Source organism: Grampus griseus (genome assembly GCF_964374135.1).
Source record: "Grampus griseus genome assembly, chromosome: 14".
NCBI lineage: Eukaryota > Metazoa > Chordata > Mammalia > Artiodactyla > Delphinidae > Grampus > Grampus griseus.
The window spans coordinates 12825970-12847884 of record NC_139008.1 but is presented as its reverse complement, the minus strand read 5'-3'; the positions used below and the strand labels follow the sequence as shown (position 1 = coordinate 12847884).

General features: G+C 45.4%; 1 protein-coding gene across 2 annotated transcripts in view; it reads right to left on the bottom strand.

The window, feature by feature from the left end:
- AUTS2 (activator of transcription and developmental regulator AUTS2) overlaps positions 1-21915 on the bottom strand; it is a 1112396-nt gene that overhangs the window by 13066 nt on the left and 1077415 nt on the right. Inside the window, exons 7-14 of one of the 2 annotated variants that reach the window (XM_082669920.1) lie at positions 13722-14196; positions 12175-12428; positions 10856-11097; positions 9153-9197; positions 6006-6101; positions 3770-3841; positions 2486-2515; positions 394-465 (exon numbers count right to left, since the gene is read on the bottom strand). In XM_082669920.1, coding sequence (XP_082526046.1) covers positions 394-465; positions 2486-2515; positions 3770-3841; positions 6006-6101; positions 9153-9197; positions 10856-11097; positions 12175-12428; positions 13722-14196 — 1286 coding nt within the window. The remainder of the gene's footprint in view (positions 1-393; positions 466-2485; positions 2516-3769; positions 3842-6005; positions 6102-9152; positions 9198-10855; positions 11098-12174; positions 12429-13721; positions 14197-21915) is intronic. The other variant, XM_082669921.1, reaches the window with a different exon arrangement.

The following is a 21915-nucleotide window of genomic DNA, read 5'->3' as shown; positions in this document are numbered from 1 at the left end:
ATGTACCAATTCTTACAGAAAGAAAACTTTTCATGTACAGCTCTTCCTAGATACTAAGTATGTTCCATACTAATACTTGTCACTATAATTAGATTCCCCAAACCTTTATTTTAGGATTTAATCTATAGAGGCCCTTTGGATCAATAAGATGACAAAATCATTTAAAAAAAACCCCAAAACATCAGGATGTTACCAGTTTGCTTCTGTTTTGCTATTTGCTGGTGATCTCCCTAATTAACAGCAAGATTGCCAAATAGCTTTTCCAAGAGATACCTGACCCTGCCTGCCTGCCTGCCGGTGGGACTTTAGAATCTGTTTCAATGCCTCCTCAATCGGGAGATCACACGCCCGCAGGTGGGCACCCCTCCCCAAGGCTAGGAAGGCAAGACTGACCTTGACTTTCTGTTGGTGGTGGTAGATCTGCCAGGCAATGTGAACATGCATAGCGCACCACTTCCCTGGTTTCTGGAACAAGAAAGAGCAACGTGGTCAGAAGGAAGACTTTCCGAGAAAACCCCCTTCAACTTCCCCAAAGCTTTCAGCAGATTCTAGCTGCAGAGGCTTTTTCCACAAAACGAGATGCTTTGTCCCCTCCAAGTGCCTCCTCTCAGCAGCAGTCCGGTGCCCGGGCCGGAGAGAGCCCCAGTGGGCTGTACCTCCCCTGCCACGGGAGCCCGAGCCGGCAGCTACTCCTCTGAAAACCAGCCCCGAGGAGGACCTCCCTGGTTACCAAGGATAACGTGGCAAAGCCTGAGTCCCACTTTGTGCCCCCTGTCTCTCTTCTGGCGCCAGCTGGCAGGCCTGGTGGAGTGAAGCCCTACTGAACAAGCGTGGCCAGGCCGTAATGCGAACGGGCTGCTCAGAAGAACTAATTAGTGCATGTCCGTGAACCAGTTTGAAAGCAAGAGAGGGGGCAGAACCTGTGTCACCTCCCCCAACACTGGGTTGTTTTTTTTTCAACCCCCGAAGTGGAACAAAGAAATCCACCACATTTTTACTGAAGCCCAGTTCCCACAAGTGCTTCACTAAGAGTCAACTGCCCATATTCGTGCTGGGTGGCACGGTTCATTTCTAAGTGAAAAAAGAAACAGAGAAGAGAACTCACTCCTTTCTCCTCTCTAGGCCTCTACAGAGTGAGTGCCTGCCCTGCCCTCTGGGAGGGCATCAACCCCTGTCTCTCAGACTAGTTCACGTCTTTGCTTTCTAAGCTGCGGAGTAGCTGTGAGCTCTGTCTCACTACCTGGGGGGCAGGGACCACGTCGTGCCACTTCACTTGTATTCCTGCTACGTAATCCACCCGTAAGCTCCGAACATGAGCTCCATAACAACAGGATGGATGAGAAGAAACACTGCCCCATTCCTACACCGGCAAAGAACAGACACTTCCGGTTTCTCTATTAAGGAGCTGCTTCTGAAATATAGACTTAAATCCAAGTTTGGGTTCAGTTCTCTTGTAATGAAATTATGGGTCATTTGAAATCGCCTGTGATGACACCATCCTCCTTTCTCCCCCTTTGGAGAAACTGAATTATCTGATTATATGCACCAGAAAGGGTTTAAGTAGAGAAATCTACTATCCATCCATCTTCCATCCAACCATCCATCATCCCCTCCCCTCACCGCTCACCACATACACCAAGGAAGTCAGCATTTATTCAGAGGACATTTGCTGGCCATGCTCCAGACCTCTCAAGACAAACCAATACTTCTAGTAGCTCTTTTTCTTTTTTTCTTTTTTAAATATAAATTTACTTATTTTTGACTGCATTGGGTCTTTGTTGCTGCGTACAGGCTTTTCTCTAGTTGTGGTGAGAGGGGGCTACTCTTTGTTGTGGTGCATAGGCTTCAGTAGTTGTGGCATGTGGGCTCAGTAGTTGTGGCTCAGGGTCTCTAGAGAGCAGGCTCAGTAGCTGTGGCACACGGGCTTAGTTGCTCCGTGGCATATGGGATCTTCCTGGACCAGGGCCTGAACCCATGTCGCCTGCATTGGTAGGCGGATTCTCAACCACTGCGCCACCAGGGAAGCCCCTTCTAGTAGCTCTTTTCTGCACCAGAGGAAAAGGTCGAATGGCTGTGACAAGTCAACATCACTTAGTGCAGAAAGAGGCAGCCACCAGCCAAAATAAACAGAGCCGGATATGTATTTTCTAGGTGCAAGAGAAACGGTAGAGCTCAGTGGAATCCTAATTTCAGCCTAAGTCTTTCCCTTAAGTTTTCCACAAGTCAAACCTTTTGCCAGAACTAACAAGAGAATCTGACTCAGTTGAATTTTATCTGTTCGCTTTATCTCCGTGGCCTGGCGTCCTCCAATGCTCAAAGCAAAACCACTTAGGCCGTTTTCAATCGCACTCTCTGAAAAAGCTGACCACTGTCGTTCCAACATTTTACTCCAGTGTTTCTGTGGCTTGTTTCCTTGTAATTGTATTTTTAACCCTCCGGGAGTCAAACAGAGGTTGCAAAACAGTTCTAGAAGAAGCTTGCTTACCCTTAACATAGGTCTGAAAGGATCTGTCAACTGTGAAGAGAAAATGACAACTTGGTTACATGCCTGTCACTCAAACAATTGCTCTAATTAACAAATTTGTAGTGCTTCATTAGGAGGGGAAATTAAAATGTTAGAATTTTACTTTTAAATGAAGCCCTTTTAGAGAATAATTAACCCATTTTCACACTATCAAAAGTGCCAAGCGCCCCTCCCCCACCTCACAAGCCTTGGTACATCTACGCTGACAAGCCCCCGGACAAGTTTAATCAATAGTGATTTGCCCTCTGGCAACACAATTTGCTCCCATTACACATCTCAGGAGTTTCACTGTCTTAGAGCAGCCCTTCCAAACCTCACTGCATGGGTCTAAGGGAGAAGGGCCTTCAGACCATGGACTTGAAAGACTGGATACTAATGAAAATTAAGGAGAAGTGTCCTTTCCAGACACACAGTAGAAATAGGCTGTCTTTAATAATTATCCTTAATCTGATGACTGTGCATCACTTAGAGGTATAAGACGTTTTAAAGAAGTTCACTAAACACCATAGAAATACTTACACAATTGAGTCATTTGACACATCTACCTAATCTGGTTATCAATTTCCGACTGCCGTTATCCAGGGAAAAAGACAATATTGTAAAAGGTAATCATTTTTTTTCCCCATTTACTATGAAGATGAATAACAATCAATGAGACAAGATTATATCTACTGTGTAACTTCAAATTCTTTTTGAGAGTTGGTCTGCGTTATGAATAAATAACACAACCAAATTATAATGGATATTTTATTTAGCTCTAGATAATGTAATGTAATGTGGTATGGACCCTTTTGTCCATGTGGTATGGACAAAAGGGTCCATACCACATTACAAGTAGAGTGGCCGGAAGAGCTGTGTGGTACAATGAGCTCCAGGAAGAAAAGCGCGTAGCGCCTTTCCATTCAAAACATTTTACAGCTGTTTCTTTGGCATGTGAGAGAAATTTCAGGAGATGGAGACAGAGAAGGCTGGTTGAGTGGAAACTACGCAAGCTCAGAGTGTCGGACTCCTGGGCTTAGACCATAAGCTCTCCCTCTGTCCCGTGGTAAGTCATTGCCCTGGTGTCATGCGGCCGCAAGGGAGATTCTGTTTTCTAAGAGTAACTAGCATCTCCCACAAACTAGAAGGAAGAGCTAAGGCAGCAGCTGTTCGGCTGGGCTGAGGAAGGTGTGAGGCCTGGGCTGGCTGTCCTGGGGAGATGCCATCTTCTGTGTTACCTGAGACCCAGCCTGACCTTGCACTTACCCTCGGGTCCTTCTGGAGAAGAGTATGTGGGACCGTCCCAGGTCGGGCAGCAACATCGATCGGGTTGGACGTCTACAAATTAATTAGACCACAGCTTAGGAAGCATATAACACGGGACACGAAAGCAAGGTCTTCCTTTCGTTCTAAATGACAGAGTTCAAACGTCCCTTTTTTGTTTGGTTCTTTCTGGAATACAGGAGTTAACGGATCCATTTTCCTCCGTGACCACATATGCTCTTCGTGAGGACCCCGCTCCCTGTTTCCCCAGGGGACCCTGACCAGAGCCTGTCCTCTCCAGCAATGGCATCTCCAGGCAGAGAGAGGCGAGACGTACGTACAAGCCTGCCCCTGAAATCCATCTTCTACTGAGTTCCTGACAGCCCTGTCATTGTGGGTTTTTTGCTTTATCACCAAACCTTCCAAGAAATGCTTAAGTGAACATTATAATCTGCTCTATCAGGTGCTTCCCATCAGAATAACTGAACGTGTTTTACAGACATTAAGCTAACTCTCAATTTTAACTGGCAGACGGTAACAAGGAATTACACTCAGTAATTACTCATTAGCAGTGGTGGGAATGGGACAAGAGAACCTAATTTGGGGACCACACAGACCTACTGTTAAGTGATTTCTAAAGTAATTCTGCGCCATCCTTCCCATTCCCAACACCATTCTTAAATATCATTAATGATAACAACCTTATCTGTAGGCTTTTGTCCTTTGAATTAACAACAACAACGAAAAGCCCACTGGAGGCAGAAGGCACTACTTTCTAGTGGGTAGAGGATTTAGAATATTTTTCACTAGGTATCTGATTTAAGAAACCACAACTTCTGTGAATCCCTTCACACCAGGAAGTTGACTCGTGTGGAAAAAAGAGCCTGCTGAGTCTAGGCACCAAGCTCGCCTACAAGGAGAAGGGGGCAGGGGGGGGAAGAAAGAATGGAAGAAAGAAAAGCAATCAGCTGCTGTACAGCTAACAATTAAGCTGGAGTTGTTAACAGCCTGATTTGCATACATATGAAGAACTCCGCTAATGAACTGCAATCTACATATTCAATCAGTAAGATAGCCTGGAAAGGCCTATTTCAACACCAGGAGAGACACTTCCTTGCCCAGATGTAGTTTTCTGTGTGATTGGATAATCGTGAGTGAGGGAAATAGACTAATTTATTAAGTGACCTACCAGTCTGGTTGGGGATGCACCAGAGATTCCTGCAACCTAGAGGGGACAGACCAGGGTCTGAGAGGGTAGTAGAGAGCTGATGGCAGAAGGAGTTTAAAAACCACCATCATTTTATCCCCAGATAGGAGGTGTTGAGACCGGCCGTCCTCAAGGCCTGAGGAGGTCTAACTGGGCACAGGAGCTGCGATTCCATGCAGGTCCCTGTGATTTCTAAGGTGCGGCCATCCCACCCCCAATGCTTAATTTTTTCCTCTTCTCTAATTTTAGGGCAGCATGCCTTTGTTAGTATATCATGTGCTCATCCTGGGAGACTCTGGCCCAAAATTTGTGTTTTAGCTTTGAAATGAGACGGGAATAAAAGAAAACCAAAATCACACAGCGCGATTTCCTACTTTACAATCTGAGAATGGTTGCTAACATGAGAGATACATTTCGCTTTTTTGGCATGAGAATCAAGTATCGGCCGTGGTAGATGTAAAGTCACAAAAAGGTAGAGTGTTCTGAGAGTTAACGCCTTAATTTTGGCCCCCGGAGATAACTCTAGCCCAAGTGGAGGAGCGTATCTCTGGCTAGGTAGAAAAGAATTCAGTTATCATAAAGGGTGAAAGGCTACTTCATCTCACACGAGGATGGTAGTCTTGACCTTGGGAAGTGTGACCCTGACAGCGGGGTGGGAGGCTTATCCGACATTCCATACAATTCCTGACCAGAAGCTTATGTCCACAATCTTGGTAGGGTGGGGGTTGGGGGGGAAATATATATATATATATATGTATATATATATATATTTTTTTTCCCTGTATATTTTACAGAGCACAAGAAATCCTAGTTCAACTGAGACGACATGGGTAGCACAGGTTAAAAATTAAATTCTGGCTGAGTCTTAAACCTAAATGGACTAGGAGAAAATATTCACACTCTAATACTGATGGTCAATTTGGATGGAAAAATGAGTCCCTGGCAGGTAAGAGGACGGGAAGCTACCTGCCTAGCCCCAGCCCCAGGCTCCACTTACAAGTACGCAGGTGTGTTTTCGATGTAGTTTCTTACCTTCGGCTGAAATGCTCCTTGCAGTGAACCAAAAGGGCCAGTGGGCGGAATCATAGGGGGGATGCCCGATACCGCAGGAGGGTAAGAATGGAAGAGCTGTGGCCAAAGATGGAGAAGGGGGGAAGACAAGATTTTAGTAGGAGGCAAATGATATGTTCCAATTCCCTTCCCACAGAAAGACATCAACGTTAGCAAGCCAAGTAGTCTCAGTTTGATGCTATTAGTCAAGAAGCCACAATGAAATGATCACACGAGATGTGCCATGAATACTGAACTTGAAAAGTTAAAAGTAGTTCAGAATCAATCAGCCGACAAATGATGTCCCAGATGAGGACATCATTAGAAAGGGAGCTTTTCTAATTATTAATTGTTAAATCGGATAGAAGTCCTAAAGGGTTGGAGATTTTAATGCATATCAAAAACAGGAGGGGGTGCTGAGCCAAACAAGATGCCCAGAAAATGACAAGTTAATTAGAAAAAGAAAAAGAAAAAAAAAAAAAGGAAGAAAAAAGAAGCAAGTCTTTATGGATTCCAGGATTTTAAACCATTAAAACTCAATTAGTACTTTTAGACTTTTAATAGTTTTGAGGAAATGAGAAAATATTCACAATCCTTGCTTCATTAGGTTGTTCTGGTAAGTGGCAGTTCCAGAGGACAACTTAATTGTCTAAAATGATGACAAATATTTGTGGAAGGGGAAAATAAAATGACTCAGAGTATACTTTCCACAGAGCCACCCATTTTTCTATAAGATGGATAAGCTCACTGAAGGCTATTCAAGCCAGTCCCTTGACATGTCAGTCTGACCACTTAGTGGGGAGGGAGAAGAATGATTCTGAATTAACAATGCGAATTTTCTTGAATTGACAGTTTACAGAGGACACAATGGAGGAGAGAAATATACAGCAGTACTGAAGACAATGCAGACACATCTTTTCCTCCTCTTAAAAATTTACAGTTTCTGAAATTTTATCACTGTGGTTCCATTTACTTTGAAAAAACCACCATATAGATGTTTTAGTAATGTCCCACCCTTATGGTTGCACAATATGTCAAAAATACAATAATAATTCAAGCTTTTCCTAATAATGCATTTATGTGAGCTATTTCTAGGTAACGGCTGAAATCCACATTTCACAATCCTGTTTTCAGAGCACATACTTTTTCCGTTGGTCTTTATTTCATTTTGCTCCCATGCAATGATGCAGCAAAGTTTTTCAGACTAATTGATATTGAACTAAATCCACTTAAACAGTGACTGCAAACCAAGCGCCCTCATTTAAACTAATTTTAAGTCTAAAATTGTGTTTTAGATACTTGAGTGCATTGTATCTTAATTCCCCTTATGACATCCCAATCCCCAAAGCAGGGGAGACTAAGTACTTTATATATTATCCACTATAACTAATCATATGAAATAACTCTCCCCCAGTACACTGTATGAAGCAGAGTAGTTAAATACATCACACTAAAATGCACTCAAATTCCTATTACTCTGCCTCCAGGTGGGTATTTTTTCCTTTAATGTTTTCAATTAAAAAATTGGGTGTTCTCACCATTTTCATTTTGCTCTAGTCCATTACTGAGCCTCTTCGAATATAGCTGACTACTCCATCTCCTGACTAAAAATCTGAATTACCTAAGTAATAAAACATGAACCTTCCAAAAATTCAGGCTTGCAGACTTATTCTTCATCTTAAATCTAGGATTCTCTGTGGAATATGTATATGAAAAGACACTGCATGAGGTCCTAGGAAGTAAACTGAGCTGCCAGCAGAGCAGCTAAACTTTCTCTGAGAATGATTTTGTTAGCTGGTCCTTAACTGAACTTGGCAAGTATAGACAAAGGGCAGAAATCTGGTGATTATTAAGGGTGGTACCATTCATGAAACCCATGCAAAGAGAAAACCCACAGCTCTACTGCATTGTGCATGTCCATCTGAAAAATGCTTTCGTGTCACAGTCCTGAGCAGAACAGTGCTGAAGAACTTGGGGGGCCCAGGTGCTCAGGTACACCTTCCTCATCCCTTTCTGAAGAGGCTCTCCTCAGGCCATTTCTGAATGTCTCTCTGTAAGTAATTCTCAATTGATTTCTAATATTGTCTAGTCCTGACTTCTCAGCTCACTTCTCAGCTTAGGACTAACACAGGGTGTTAGTTCAAGGCATGAATGAGGTCACAGGCTTGGCTGATCTATTAAGTAGCATTTCTGTTTGAACAGTAAGGTGACACTATCCAAAACTCAAAGCAAGAAGAGTTTAATACGGTGAGAATCAACATGGCTACAAGCAGTTATTAAACTTCCTTCTTTCTGGTTTCATTTAAAAAATATAAATAAACCACTGAGCAAAGAAAACTTGCAAAATTTCAGGTAAAAATGATGCAGTATACACTCCATAATCAAAATATCATGGTAAGATATTCAAGGTTTTTGTTATAAAAGAAGCCCACGTCTTGTAATTAACTGAACATATAACTTAGGTTGTTGCCAATTGAAGTTCCAGAACATACTCTTAAAATTGCATGAAACAATTAAAAAAAAAAGTTTTGTTTTTTTTTAAATAAAGAAGAGTTTAAAGAGAAAAAAAATCATGCATTTCAGTTTTGAGATCTTCTTTTGTTTAAATAATATTTTTAGTCGCAGTTTTAACGAGCTCAGGAGAACAATACCAGCTGTGTGTAAGAGGGATCAACAGTCGGTCTAGAAGAAATGAAAATTTGCTGTTTGAAGTCATGAGTCAAAAAGATATGGTACTTTCCTTGGAGGAAATAATCGAAGATGAATTCCAGGAATTCTGTGTTAAGGACATTTCGACCGAAGACTGCAATCTGTGATTTCAGACTCTCCTGAAACTCTAAGGGTTTAACTGCGGGCGCCCCACTTTGCAGGACAGAGGCCTGGCTGCCAGTGAAGTCCACCTTCGCTTTAAAGTGTTAGGAGTGCTTATGACCTTTTGATTCAGAAGATGATACTGCATCTTTACCAAAAGCAAACGTCACAAAAAGCAAGCATCCAAAGTGACGAGGAGCAATGGGAATTCTCGCAAAGATGATTAAGGAAGGCTGCTAGTCATTTACTGATCTGTGGTGAGAGCACAAAAATGGAAAAGCAGTTACATTAAATGGGTAGCATGGTAACAAGACTCACACTGTGCCGGTAGAATGGGTCAACTTTTGTTGGGTATTTGTCAAACTGTAAAGGGATCAAAGCAAAAGCTAGTTACTTAAAGAATCTACATTTCTGTTCACTGCTTCAGTGGAGGTAGCCCGAAGCAAGCTTCTCTGCCGTTAGGCTGTCATCAGCCTCTGTAACCTCACTGTATATGAAACCGTTCTGAGCTCGAGTCACTCTGACGAGAAATCAACAGGAACGCAAAATCAAAGTGAAAACCCATTCAGTGCATTTAGGTTGTGGCCACACAAGAGCGGCTTGCTTTCTAGGCTATATTTGGAGACTGGCGCGCACCAAACACCTGAACTGGAGAGAAGAGGCAATTGTTCAGATAAATCAGAGAGAAGTGAGCGTTGCATCTGATTTATCCAGAGAATTCCCTCCGTTTTCATCTTCACTTTGGCAGAACTGTACATTCAGCTGTTTTCTGAAATGTATTACCCCCAAATACAAGGCAATTTGGGCTAGGTCTTAGAACCTTTCTTTTGAGCAGAAAAGAGAAAATACCATTATTTCTTCTAAGTAATGTCATCATCCTGGGCTGTAACTCCCCTCAGTTAGATTTAACTCATTTTGTGAAACAGCTCACTCAGACTGGTATAAGCTCCTTCCCTAAATAACTGTTGAGAAGTACGGTTCATCCAGAAAACAGATACAGGATTTATCACAGGAAAAAATTTTTGGTCCCAAGGCCTTACCTCTAATATTCTCCTAAATAAAGTTTATAAAATAAACTTTGAAATATATATTTAAAAAAATTAAGTTGAACAAAATGGGGGGAGAGGGAGGGAGGAGAGGATGCAAAGTTTGGTGAATCACGGAATTCAAATCTATCCTCACAATGCCTATATTAATTGCCTTAAAATCAAGTATTTCCTAAAATATTAAAAATTAAATAAGTAAAACACTCTAATAGTCACTGTTATGGACAGGCATCTATCTCAGAATAGTTAGTATCCTACTATTCCGTACAGCTCCTAAGTTAAAAAACAACCCTCACTGGTCCTCCCGGCATGCGCTAGTCCCCAGGCAAGGCCCAGATCCTGTCACTGCCAGTGGTCCCTCTTACCACAAGGCTGAGTTCGGACCCTGCAGGGCTCATCGCTCCCTGACCACTTGCTGGCAGAGCACAATAGCAGACTGGGGGCGCTGTCTTATGAAATACGGGAAATACAACACCTCCATCAAAGCCTGTTTAAAAAACCTTCCGAAAGAGCGGGTATTGGGGGAGGGGTACCCAGGGCCATCCAAGTCTCCTGATGGCTCTCTCCCTCCTCGGCCCTTCCGGACTTCCCGGGATTCCGTGAGCATTTATTTGCTAGCGCCGAACACTGACAGATACATTTTTATATCTGGTGGCAACTCCCCAAGATGCTCAAGAAAACAAAAGCGCCCTTAAGAAGTTAACTACCGACACTGGATGCGACCGTTTTGAGGGCATCTAGAATAAATTCCACCCACAGTGGTAGGAATCACCGTCTAGCAAAGAGTTCCTACTTTAGGCCCTGGGTCAGTGCTGCCTGGAGCAGGGCACATCCCCTTCTCTCCAGCAGAGCTGAGCAAGGTCAAGGGAGTCCCCCAAACAGCTGTTGCTCCCCAGCCAATCTCCTGTGCCCAGACGGCCTGGTCCAACCCCACCGTGCTGCATAAAAAGAGAGTCGTGCTCTACTTATCCTCACATTTCTGCCTGGGGTACGCACCATGGGCGGTGCTGGCGTCGGCATGATGGCGGCGGGCGGCAGGGCGTGGGGGAAGGGCGTGAACGTGTGCTGGTGCGTGTGCTGGTGCGTGTGCTGGTGCTGGTGCTGGTGCTGGTGGAACTCGGTCCGCAGGTAGGGTGGGGGGCCCAGGGAGGCCCCGCGGTCAGCGCTCTGGGAGGCCAAGAAACGTGTGTTCAGTTCCTGTCGCAAGATGTCTTGCTCTGGAAGAGAAGAACACGGACAGGGTGACACCTTTCCTTGGGACGGTAATTTCTTTCAGAACAGGACATCCAAGTAGCTCACTACGGAGGGCTATGGGCCCGGGGTGCGGCCGGGCCCTCAGTGGAAAGGGACAGCCGACCAGGCAATGGGTGGTAAGGCCCAGTCACACACTCTGTTCTCTGTCTCAGCTTTCAGGGACAGGCGGCCCATCAGTGGGGTGCATGGACAGAGTCCAGGCCGAACGGCCAGAGGTCAAGTTTCAGCTGTTTTACTGCCGGCTGAGTGACCCTGGGTGTGGGAAATCAGCCATCTGTGTCGCGGTTTCCTCGTCTATCATACAGGAACAATAACATTGCCTGTGCTATGGATTCGTTTCAAGGGTTAAAGAAATGAACCTATTGAAGTGCTTAAGAGCAGTGACTGGCTGACTAATAAAAGTGAGCTGTCGACACAGCAACATGCCATGACAGACCCCTCATGCCCTCTTCGAACATAAACCTCTGCTTCACGGCTCTCTGTATCGGTGGTAGAACATGGCCACGACGAACCCAGAGTTGTGCCACTTGGCCTGATTAATACAGGTGAGGAGAAAAGGACCCAATATCCAACACTAGGTGTGTCCTTAAAAAGCTGGGACATATGCTCACAAAAACTACATCTTCTTTCCCACCCACGGTAGAAGGCCTTAGTCAGCTAACAAGGATGTGACTTAAGATCCTGGCCTGAAACAGACACGGGATGTGTAGAGCTTTTCTGTCAAGCTAATGGGAGCCCAGGTGACAGGGCCCAGACAACCTGTGCTTTACTGCTCAGAGGATGACCCTGGTCAGAAAAGTCTCTCTGGCAGTGTCCGATTCCAGGCCACTGTCATGCCAGGTTGGGATGGGTGTTGGTACGTATTTTTGCTGAATCTCAGCCTACAGAGGACTGGAGGAAGATTACAAGAAGACATACAGTGAAGCAGAAAATCGTGAGTGGATAACACCTAGCCGTCAGGGACAACACAGACAGCAGGCGAGGCCCTCTGGAGGGGACAGTGGGAGCACGAAGAAGCCAGGCCAGCTCGTCCATCCTACCTGAGTAAGTGCCCCCGGCCGGGTGTCCGGGCACCTGCAGACTCCCTGATGTCAGAGGTGGTGGAGGAGGCAAGGCAGTGGGAGGGGCAAACATATTGGGGTGATGTGAGTGTGCGGGGGGCTGGAGGGTGGGCGTGAAGCTGTGCAGGGGGCTGTGGTTGGGCAGTGACAGGGGAAATGGGGAGGCCGAGGGGTGGTGGGAGGCGTGGGGGGGGCCGGGCTGAGTCTTCGCTGGGGTGCTGCTCCTGCTACTGCTGTTGGAATACCAAAAAAAAAAAGGAAAGAAATGAAAAACAAAAGAGGTAAGCCATTCATTTTCTTAAAAAAACCCCTAGGTCCCTGCCCAAAGCCATTCAACACCTTTTCTCTTGCTCCTTCCTCTTCCCAGACCCTCCCCTGTGCGCGCAGAGCCTGTGCTGAGATCGCAGCTCCTCTAAACTGCCCCCACGACTGCGGACACAGCAGAATAGGAGCTGCTGCCCCAAGCCGCCGCCACGTCCAGACAGCTGCCCCCTCCCATCCTGCACCAGCCACACTTGCGACAGGGCAACGTCAGTGGAAAGCAATAAGCGCGGTGAGCTGCTCCCTCTTCTGTGAAGAAGCACAGGGAAGGGGGAGCCAGGGGGTCAGGTGCCCCGTCACCCCTGTGGTCTGGAGGCCACAGACGTGGCCTCAGGGCAGAAGATGGGCCTGGCCCCTGCCAAGGCAGCTTCCTTCCCCTGTTGCAGATAGGAGAGAGCAAGGCTCTTGACCGCCACGGTCACCCGTCACAGTCACAAGGAAAACACTACCAAAGTCACCAAGCGCGGGGGCTTAGAATGACAACCCCCGGGACCAGCCGGGGTGGGCAACACTGAGGCCTGCGCCCTGGGTCCCTGTTCCCCTTTTCTTTGCGGGTTTCCTTGTGCTGCTTTGTAAACTTTTCTTTGTACTCTGGCAAAGACAAGACGGAAGAGTGCCTGGATCTCCAGGGAGGAACACCTCTCTCTCCCTAAACCTGGCGTGTTTCTTCTCTACCTCTGTGACCCACCCGGAGGAAGGAAATCACAGTGGAAATTCCTCAAACCAGATTGCTCCTTGGTCCCCATCTTCCCGCCCCTGAAGTTGCAGGGAGATGTGATGGGGGGGGGGTTGTGGTGGCAAAGAGCTTTCCTTTTAAGATTCTCAACATTGCACCATCTCCCTGGCTTTCCGTTCCCTGCCTCTGACCGGGGAACCGGCGGGGCTCCCGGCCACAGAGCCCTCAACTCAACTCTCCCTTCCTTGAACCTTCTTCCCCTTCCTGCCTTCACTCTCTCAGGAGCCTCCGTAGATATTTAGCTCTTGACAACGTCCTCACCACCCATGCTCCACCCAACGCATCCCGTCCTGCTCCCAAGAGACCCTGTCCCACCGGCCCCTCAGGCCCCGTCCCTGTCTTGCGTCCCCGCCTCGCTGAGAACACTGCGATCAAGCTTCCAACAGGACACCGCAGTCCCCGCGGGCCCCGCTCCCACCGCCAGCTGCCCGTCCATCAGAAGATGACCAAAGCCGGGCCGGCGGCTCACCTGAGGCTGTTGAGGCTCAGGCTGCTGCTGTTGTAGGCGGACAGCGGCTGGGGGAGGCTCTGGGCGGAGGGGTGGGCCGGCGCGGGCGGGAGGGCCTGGGGCGGCAGCGGCCCTGGGGACTGCGGCCGGGGCGGCCGGGGCGCCGGCGGCGGCGGAGGCGGCGCGGGCTGCGGCGGGGCCTCCGGGGGCGCGGGCGGAGGCTGGGCGCCGGGGCGCGGGGGGGGCGGCGGCGGGGGCTCGGCGCGCGGCCCCGAGGCGGGGTCCGGAGAAGGCGCTCGGGGCGGGGGCTCCGCCTGGGGCTGGGGCGGCGGGACCTGAGGGCGGGGGTCCTTCAGCACCACGGGCTCAAAGATGGGCTCTTTGCCGCAGTCCTGGCTCTTCTCCTGGCTCCTCTCTAGACCCGAAATCTTGGGGACAATGGGCCCCGCATCGCGGCCGTCGTGTTGGGGTAGCGCGCCGACACCGAGCTCCGGATCTGTGCGGGGCGAGCAGAGAGAAAAGCACAGGCAGGTGCGTGAGTGGAAGCCAATGCCGGGCCCGGCTCATCTGTGCCCACTGGGCCGTCCTCGGTGCTGTCCTGTCTTTACCGCTGGGAGCGGCCGTGTCCCTGGGGGAGAAAGGCCCACCAGGCAGAGAAGGCTGCCTTCCAGGAAGCGGCTGAAGCCACCAGACTCTGAAAACGAATGTTTCCCTTAACCTTGACAAAGCCTTTTGTGCGGCAAAATTCAGAAACAAGAGCCCACAAGTTGATTCTCCTTTTAAAACAAACATACTTCTTGACTACACAGAGGAGAAGTGTTTGCAGTAGCACACGAAGCAAAAGTTATTCAGCCCCACAGATGTCTCTTATCGGCCTGGCCTCCTTCCCCCTTTCCATTCTGACTGATGGAGCCCGCGTGACATTGGGAGAAATGATTTTCTGTTTAGCAAGGGCTAAACTTCCGGTCAAACGTCAGGCCCCTACTGCTGAGGCTTTCTCCTCTTACGGATGATCCCAGGGTTTGAGATTGAAGGTGCAAACGTGAATTTAGACCAATTTACTGTCAACTACACATGCTTGAGTTCTTAAAGAATTCCCTCTGGACCACTGGAGGAGTCCTTAGCCAAGTGAGGACAAGGGGTGGGATGCTGGACTTGGGACCAAGGCTGGATGTGAAATGTAAGTCAAATTCTACAGTCACTAATGAAATGTAGACAACAGATGCTCCTATATGAATTTAAAAGATATGCTTCCCTCCAAAGGTCAAAAGATCCATGCCACATCTAGTATAGGGGTTACCTGATAACCCCGTAAGTCAAACTCCATACAATCCTCTAACAGAATAATGAAAGACAAATATGGCATTAAACACAAAGAGGTGGACCGACTCATGAGTAAGGACTTTTGTATACGTCGCAGGGAAAAAATTACCTTTCCTGCATTTTTGCGCTTAAAAAAAAATCCATCCTTTTGTTATTACACAGCTTAGAAACTGGAAGAGAATAGATCACAATATTCTCTGAAATGAGGGTGGTGTTTCAGGGTATTCCTAAATGAACTACTTTGGGCATGAACTTTCTCTTCTAATCTCACTGTTATCAAGTATGAAGAATACATGGTATTCTCACTGGTCCTATTAATTTCTGTCGACGTCCTCTTGCGTCTACACATGTCATTGTTTCTTCCCTGGAATTTGCATCAAAGCAATCCATTATTTTCGTGTTCTTTTGGTAAAACAGATCAAACCTGTAATATGCACAAAAGCAGAAACAAATGGTGGGCTTATAAGCAAAGCACGTTTTTAGCTAATATGAACTCGGCTATCCTTAAGTCCCACAGACAGTGTGGAACAATTACACACACAGGATGCCGAGAAAGCCCCCTCTTCACATGGCTCAGGTACGAAAGGATAGAGCATCTGATGCATCTGGTGAAAAGCAGCTCTAGACTTCTGACATCCTACTCACACACATTTCTCTCCAGTGCTGTCTTCAGAACCTTGCTAGGAAGATCTTTGCTTATGATAAGCTGACACTTTATGAATTTCCAAAACCTGAGGGCTGAGAGAGAACAAGATTCCTGATGTGGACACAGACCCCCTTCAGCCACAAGAACTCCTCCTGCAACACAAAGGAAGACCCTTTATCTGCAGACACCCAGCTCTAGGGATCCTGGCTCTGCTCCTTTTTCATTTTTTTCTACCATTTTCACAAGATTTTCCACAGCAAGCAATTATACGAGCTCACTGAAAACCACAGGCTTCACACAATGCAGGCTGGTTGGTTAGGTCTGGGGCAGAAAGCACTAACACCCCGGAAATTCTAACAGCACAAAAAAAGAAGGCACAGTACAGGCTTGGGCTCGCTTCCCAAGGCTCCATAAAGGCAGAGTTGGCGCTTATGTTTCCTCTGCTGTCCCACCATCTCAGGACCAACCCAAACCCAGCTAGAGTCAGAGGAGTGGTGCTGAGACTGTGGCGGTGTTGCCATCCCTGACGATCAACAAGGTACACCGGCAAGACTGAAACCTCTCTAGCGAACCCTACAAATTTGTAGGGAACCACTGGCTTGGGAAACCGAGAATCACAGAATTTTGCAAGAAGACCAGAATCTGGGAGACCATCCCAGCACTTCTCAAACTCTAACGTGCACATGAAAGCCCCGAAGATCAGGTTCAAATGCAGGTTCGGATTCAGCAGCTTTGGGGGTGAGCAGGGCTCCAGAGTCTACCATTCTGAGAATCTCCCAGGTGATGCTGATGCTTAGACCATTCTGTGAGTAGCTAGCAAGCACGTTATCCAACCCTCTTCGACTAGATGGGGAATAAGCCCAGAGAAGTTAAGGAACTTGCTTGCTGTTGAATAAACCAGACAGCAGAGTTCTAGTGCTAACTCTGCCACCACTAAGTGACTTTTCTATGATTTACACAATGCTGCCCCCTAACACGAAACAGGTAATGATAAATCCAGGATTCAGTTAAAATATTTAAGTACAGACAGTGCAAAGGGTTAGGAAAGCTACAAACTGTCGCTGGAACATGGCCTTTCAGCTCAATCTGAAAGCTATCGTCAATCCATCAACACTTGGTGCCCCAACCTATTGACCAAGGCAGCCGACAGGTTGGAAGGCTGGTAAGAACTTTGGGGCTGAAACAGTTTTACGATCCCCCATTTGCACGGGTCTCGTGAGGCACAGACTAGGCATCATGCATTTTTGTGGCTAATCGGCAAGGCATTTCCTTTACCTTTCAATTATTCAATAAATGCGTCTTCCGAGTTAAGCTCTTCCGTCCTGACAGTCCACTTGTCTTACTGAGCTTCTCCAAAATTGGCAAGAACACATTAAAAAAAAAAAATTTTTTTTTGTGTTGCTCAGTGTGCTCTGAATTTGCCAAAAGATGAAATGTGCTGAGGCGAAAGAAGTAAGAACGTGCAAAGTGACTGGTCTTATTTAGAAGCTTGTTTCATTACATTTTGGGGTTTTAAAATTTCTCTTTTGTGTTTATAAAAATAACATCATGCTTATAAATAAAAGATATGCAAATCTGAATTACACTGTACAGTAAAAAGGCTGAATGCACTGCATGTAAATTATATCTCAAGAAACTTGACTCAAACACAATACTTAAAAAAAAAATCGTAAGGGTAGACTAGGAAAAATGTGCTTGATTTTACTTCAAATTGGATACAAGTTCCCTGGGGAAAATGGACTCTCTTTTACTTTACTAGTTGAATATAAACCCTATAACCTCCGTGGAGGGCAATGTGGCAACATTTAGCCAAAAAACTAATGGAGTTCCCTTGACCTGATGAGTAAGAATTTGGTCTATAAACACAGTGGAACAACATCACGATTTGAATCGCCCGTTTGGAAACAACTCAAATGTAATCATTAGGGTTCTGGTTACAAATGGATTTGGTACATCCATGCAGTGGAAAAGACTGAGGAGCTCTATATGTACAATGTAGAGCATATGCTAGCTTTTATAAAAAATGGAAGAAGGGGGCTTCCCTGGTGGCGCAGTGGTTGAGAGTCCGCCTGCTGATGCAGGGGACATGGGTTCGTGCCCCGGTCCGGGAAGATCCCACATGCCGCGGAGCAGCTGGGCCGGTGAGCCATGGCCGCTGGGCCTGCGCATCCGGAGCCTGTGCTCCGCAACGGGGGAGGCCACAACAGTGAGAGGCCCGCGTACCGCAAAAAAAAAAAAAAAAAAAGAAGAAAATGTATTAATTTTTACTTAAATATAAAGCAGCTCTGGAAGAATACCCAAGAAACCAACAGCAGTGAGTTACCTGTTTGGGGGCTTGAGGAGGAGTGAGAACTGGAGAGACAGAGAACTGGGGGAGGGGGAGGTATTTTACTGTCTACATACATGCATACTTAAACTTTTGAATCCTGTGATCATGTTACCTATGAAAAATTTTAAAACTGGTCTTATGTTTAAAAACAGTCTGAACAAGGGGAAAAAAAAAGCAAAGCAAACAAAACTGGGAATTTGAATAGTGGAGTGACTAATAGGCACGGAGAGTATATTTTATATGAAATAAGAAAACAGAAGGCACACGTTTATACTAATAACGTTTAAAATAAAACGGATTTTATGAAAAATATAAATGACTAAAACTGACTTAAAGAAACAAACAAAGCCGATCGTAAAAGTAAACTGAAAAATGACTCCCTATCAACACCCCCTCAACCAAAACAAGGTACCAGGTGCATTTCGTGTTCTAGACAATGTGGACTAAACCTATAGGAGGCAAACGATTCCTGTCATTTAAATTGAAGCCCAACAGCAAACCTACAACCAAAGGAAGAGGCAAAACTATTATTTACAAAAAATATAATTATCTCTCTGGAAAACATAGACAACCAGCTGAAAAAATATAAGAACTAATAAGGGAGCTCAGTAAGGTACCCAGATAAAAGCCACAAACATCAGTTGCTTTCCTACACACCAGCGATAGTGAAGAGAAAATAAAATAAAAAAGGAATACGCTTTACAATAACCAAGATCATGTAACACCTGGGAACGAACCTAACAAGAAAATTATAGGGCCTATAAACTTTCAGAAACATACCTCCCCAAATGCTTTGAGAATCTATGTTCTAGGGTGTTTTATGATTCAAAAAATAAATATAAAGTAAATAAATAAATAAATAAACAAATGGGGCAGGGCGGGGGAGTGGGGAGGAGAGGAGGGAGGGGGAGGGGAGAGAAAGAGAGAGAAGTTAAAGGTTAAGCCATGGAAGAGGTAGCTCTTAAAGGAGACCACCCCTTGGGGGAGTTTTCAAAGTCTGTTGGAGTATGTCTGGCTGTCACAATGACTGGAGGGTATTTAGGGGCTCTCAGGGAGATTAGATGGACCATGATATGAAGGTAAACCACACACAGTATCTTGGTTCACTTTCTAAAGTCCCACTTAACATTTGTGCAGCTGGAAAACCTAGAACCTGTTTTTGCAAAGAAAGACAAAATAATTTTCCACATGGCTTTAATACACACTGGGTCTTCTAAGAATGCAACTGTTGTATGTTGTTGCGTCTGCTGTGTTATGTCTTGTTGTTGAGTTGTTCATCACTTGGGAAAATCATGACATCAATGGTAATAAGGCTGATCCTGGTACGTGAATTACCACGACAGCCGTGCTTTTATGTACAGATTCAAGCATCTGACCTTTCGTTGTCTTCTAATGCAAACAGGCATCTACGTACTTAAAACATATTATGTTACTATAAACTACCTTCTATTTGTTTCTCCTTTACATTTCATTAAAGGCTTTACATACATTTAAAAATTATGTGTGCAGATAAGCATATTAACCATATATTTCACTCCAGAAATTAAAAAATAAGAGTGTGCTATAGGGACTTCCCTGGTGGCGCAGTGGTGGGGAATCCACCTGCCAATGCAGGGGACACGGTTCAATCCCTGGTCTGGGAAGATCCCACATGCTGCAGAGCAACTAAACCGGTGTGCCACAACTACTGAGCCTGTGGGCCACAACTACTGGAGCCTGTGCTCCGCAACAAGAGAAGTCACTGCAATGAGAAGCCTGCGCACCCCAACGAAGAGTAGCCCTCACTCATCACAGCTAGAGAAGGATGCGTGCAGCAACGAAGACCCAATGCAGCCAAAAAAAAAAAAAAGTGTGCTATAAAATAGTTCTTACATTACACAAAGACGGCGCTGGGTGTGGTGGGATTGAGATTAGATGCATTATGTCCCTGTGATGGACTGCTCTGTTTCTAGAAGTCCAATAACTTACTGCAAAAATGCAATAACTATCAGAAAGGGTTGTTGTGGAAACTAAAAAGTCATGTTAAGTGCTTTCTACAATGTATAGCACAAAATAAGTAAGTGATCAGTGTTCCCAAAACTACTGTAGAAAGATTTAATTTCATGGAAAATATTTCACGACAAAATTACTATTCAGTAAAATAAAGTGCACTATTATCAATATGGTTTCAATACTTAAAATTATCTATATAAATGCATACATATATGTACAAAAAAAGAGATTAGAAACATATGCATCAAAATGTTAACTGTTACCTTTAAGAAACAAGAAAAATAAACTGATATCAAGGGGAAAAAATGTTAACTGTGATCCCATCAGCCAGAAATAACCATTGATTCAATTTTTTAAATTTGTGCTTTTTTAAACTTTCCAAATTTTCTATAGTGAATATGTATTATTATTATAAAAGAAAAGAAAGGGATTATATTTTTAAAGAGTTCCGTCATGGACAATACATCTCTACCATCTAAAAAAGTCAACCAGGAAAGTGACTGTTTAAGTCTCTTGAAACTGCCTTACCTACTGGATGGAGTTTTTAGAAAAGCTCTTCACCCAGAGGACAGATAAGTATTTTTCTCTCAGAAATGAGGATAGGATATGGTATGCATTAGCCTTTCATCAACTCCTCAGTGTTTCTAACTGGTTCTAACTGGTGTACTTGAACAGAAAGGAAATGGTGAACGTTGATGACAGAGAAGGAACGGGGCGGGGGGGGGGGGGGGGGGGGGCGGGGCGGGGAGGACAAACTCTCCCAAGGCACGTTTCAGTGCTTCTGGTCTTTACACTCGATTAGAAAGCCCTAAGAGGGTCTACCCACTATAAGGTCATTATTGTAGCAAATACGAACGAGCCTGAAAGGCATCACGAAAACCTTGTGGGGCACTGGTCATTAGGCAATGTATCTATCCATCCATCCATCCATCTGTATCTGAATGTTTGGACAGGTCCTATTTTTACATTATTCTATCTTCTAGCTAGCTTTTCTACTTATTTGTCCCCATGGAAGAGCACAGAAATCTCACCACACAGAAAGAATGAAGACTGTAGCCAAATAAGAAAAAGAACCCAAATTTTAAATCGAAAAATGGGAACATCAATAAATCTTGGAATGTTCAACACCAAACAGCCCAGAAATATATAGGGAAGCATCAGATTTCTATGAATCTACACGCAATTATTTCAAGCTACCAGCAATACCCATTCCTTAAACACACTTTCTGTTGTCTATTCTGTGACCTCAGACAAAATCTCCTTTTCAGCAAAGGCTGCAGGTTTTCTATATACTTACTAAAATGAAAACCACACGGTTGAATTCATTCGCCAATACTCTGAACTCTCCCCGTGTTTTAGGTGCCATCTCTAAAAGTCTACACGCCAATGGTGTTTGACCGAAAACTATCTGCCTTCTCCAACCTACGCTTCTCTTTCGTTTCCTCTTCTCCCTCTTTTCTTCAAATCATTAAACAGAGACCAGATCGTTCCATCAGCAGATTCAATTACGAATGAATTGAACGAATGGAGGGATGACATTCAGTCTTGCAGCTCTTCCTTCGCGGTCACTGAAACTGTACAAATAAATTGAGGAAAGCCCACTGTTTGTTCAAGGCAAATTAATTTTCAAACACTGCAAGAGTGGGCAATCAGGGGAATGATGGGTGCTTGGCGGGGCTCAAAGAGATTCCATTTTGGGCTTGTCATTTTGTGTAAACATTAATTACCATCTGGGAGGCTAAGCTCTGGGCGGAAGTCTGCATCGCAAACCTCTGAGGGCCTCCAGGGTTCCTAGTAAGAGCAGAATCCTAAATAGGAGAGAATAGCCATTGCATCTGCCCAAACACCAGCGGCCCACGGGGAAAGCTGCGTGGAGCCCGACAGATTAGAGGCTGCTGTTCTTAGACAGGCTAGTTTGGACAGCA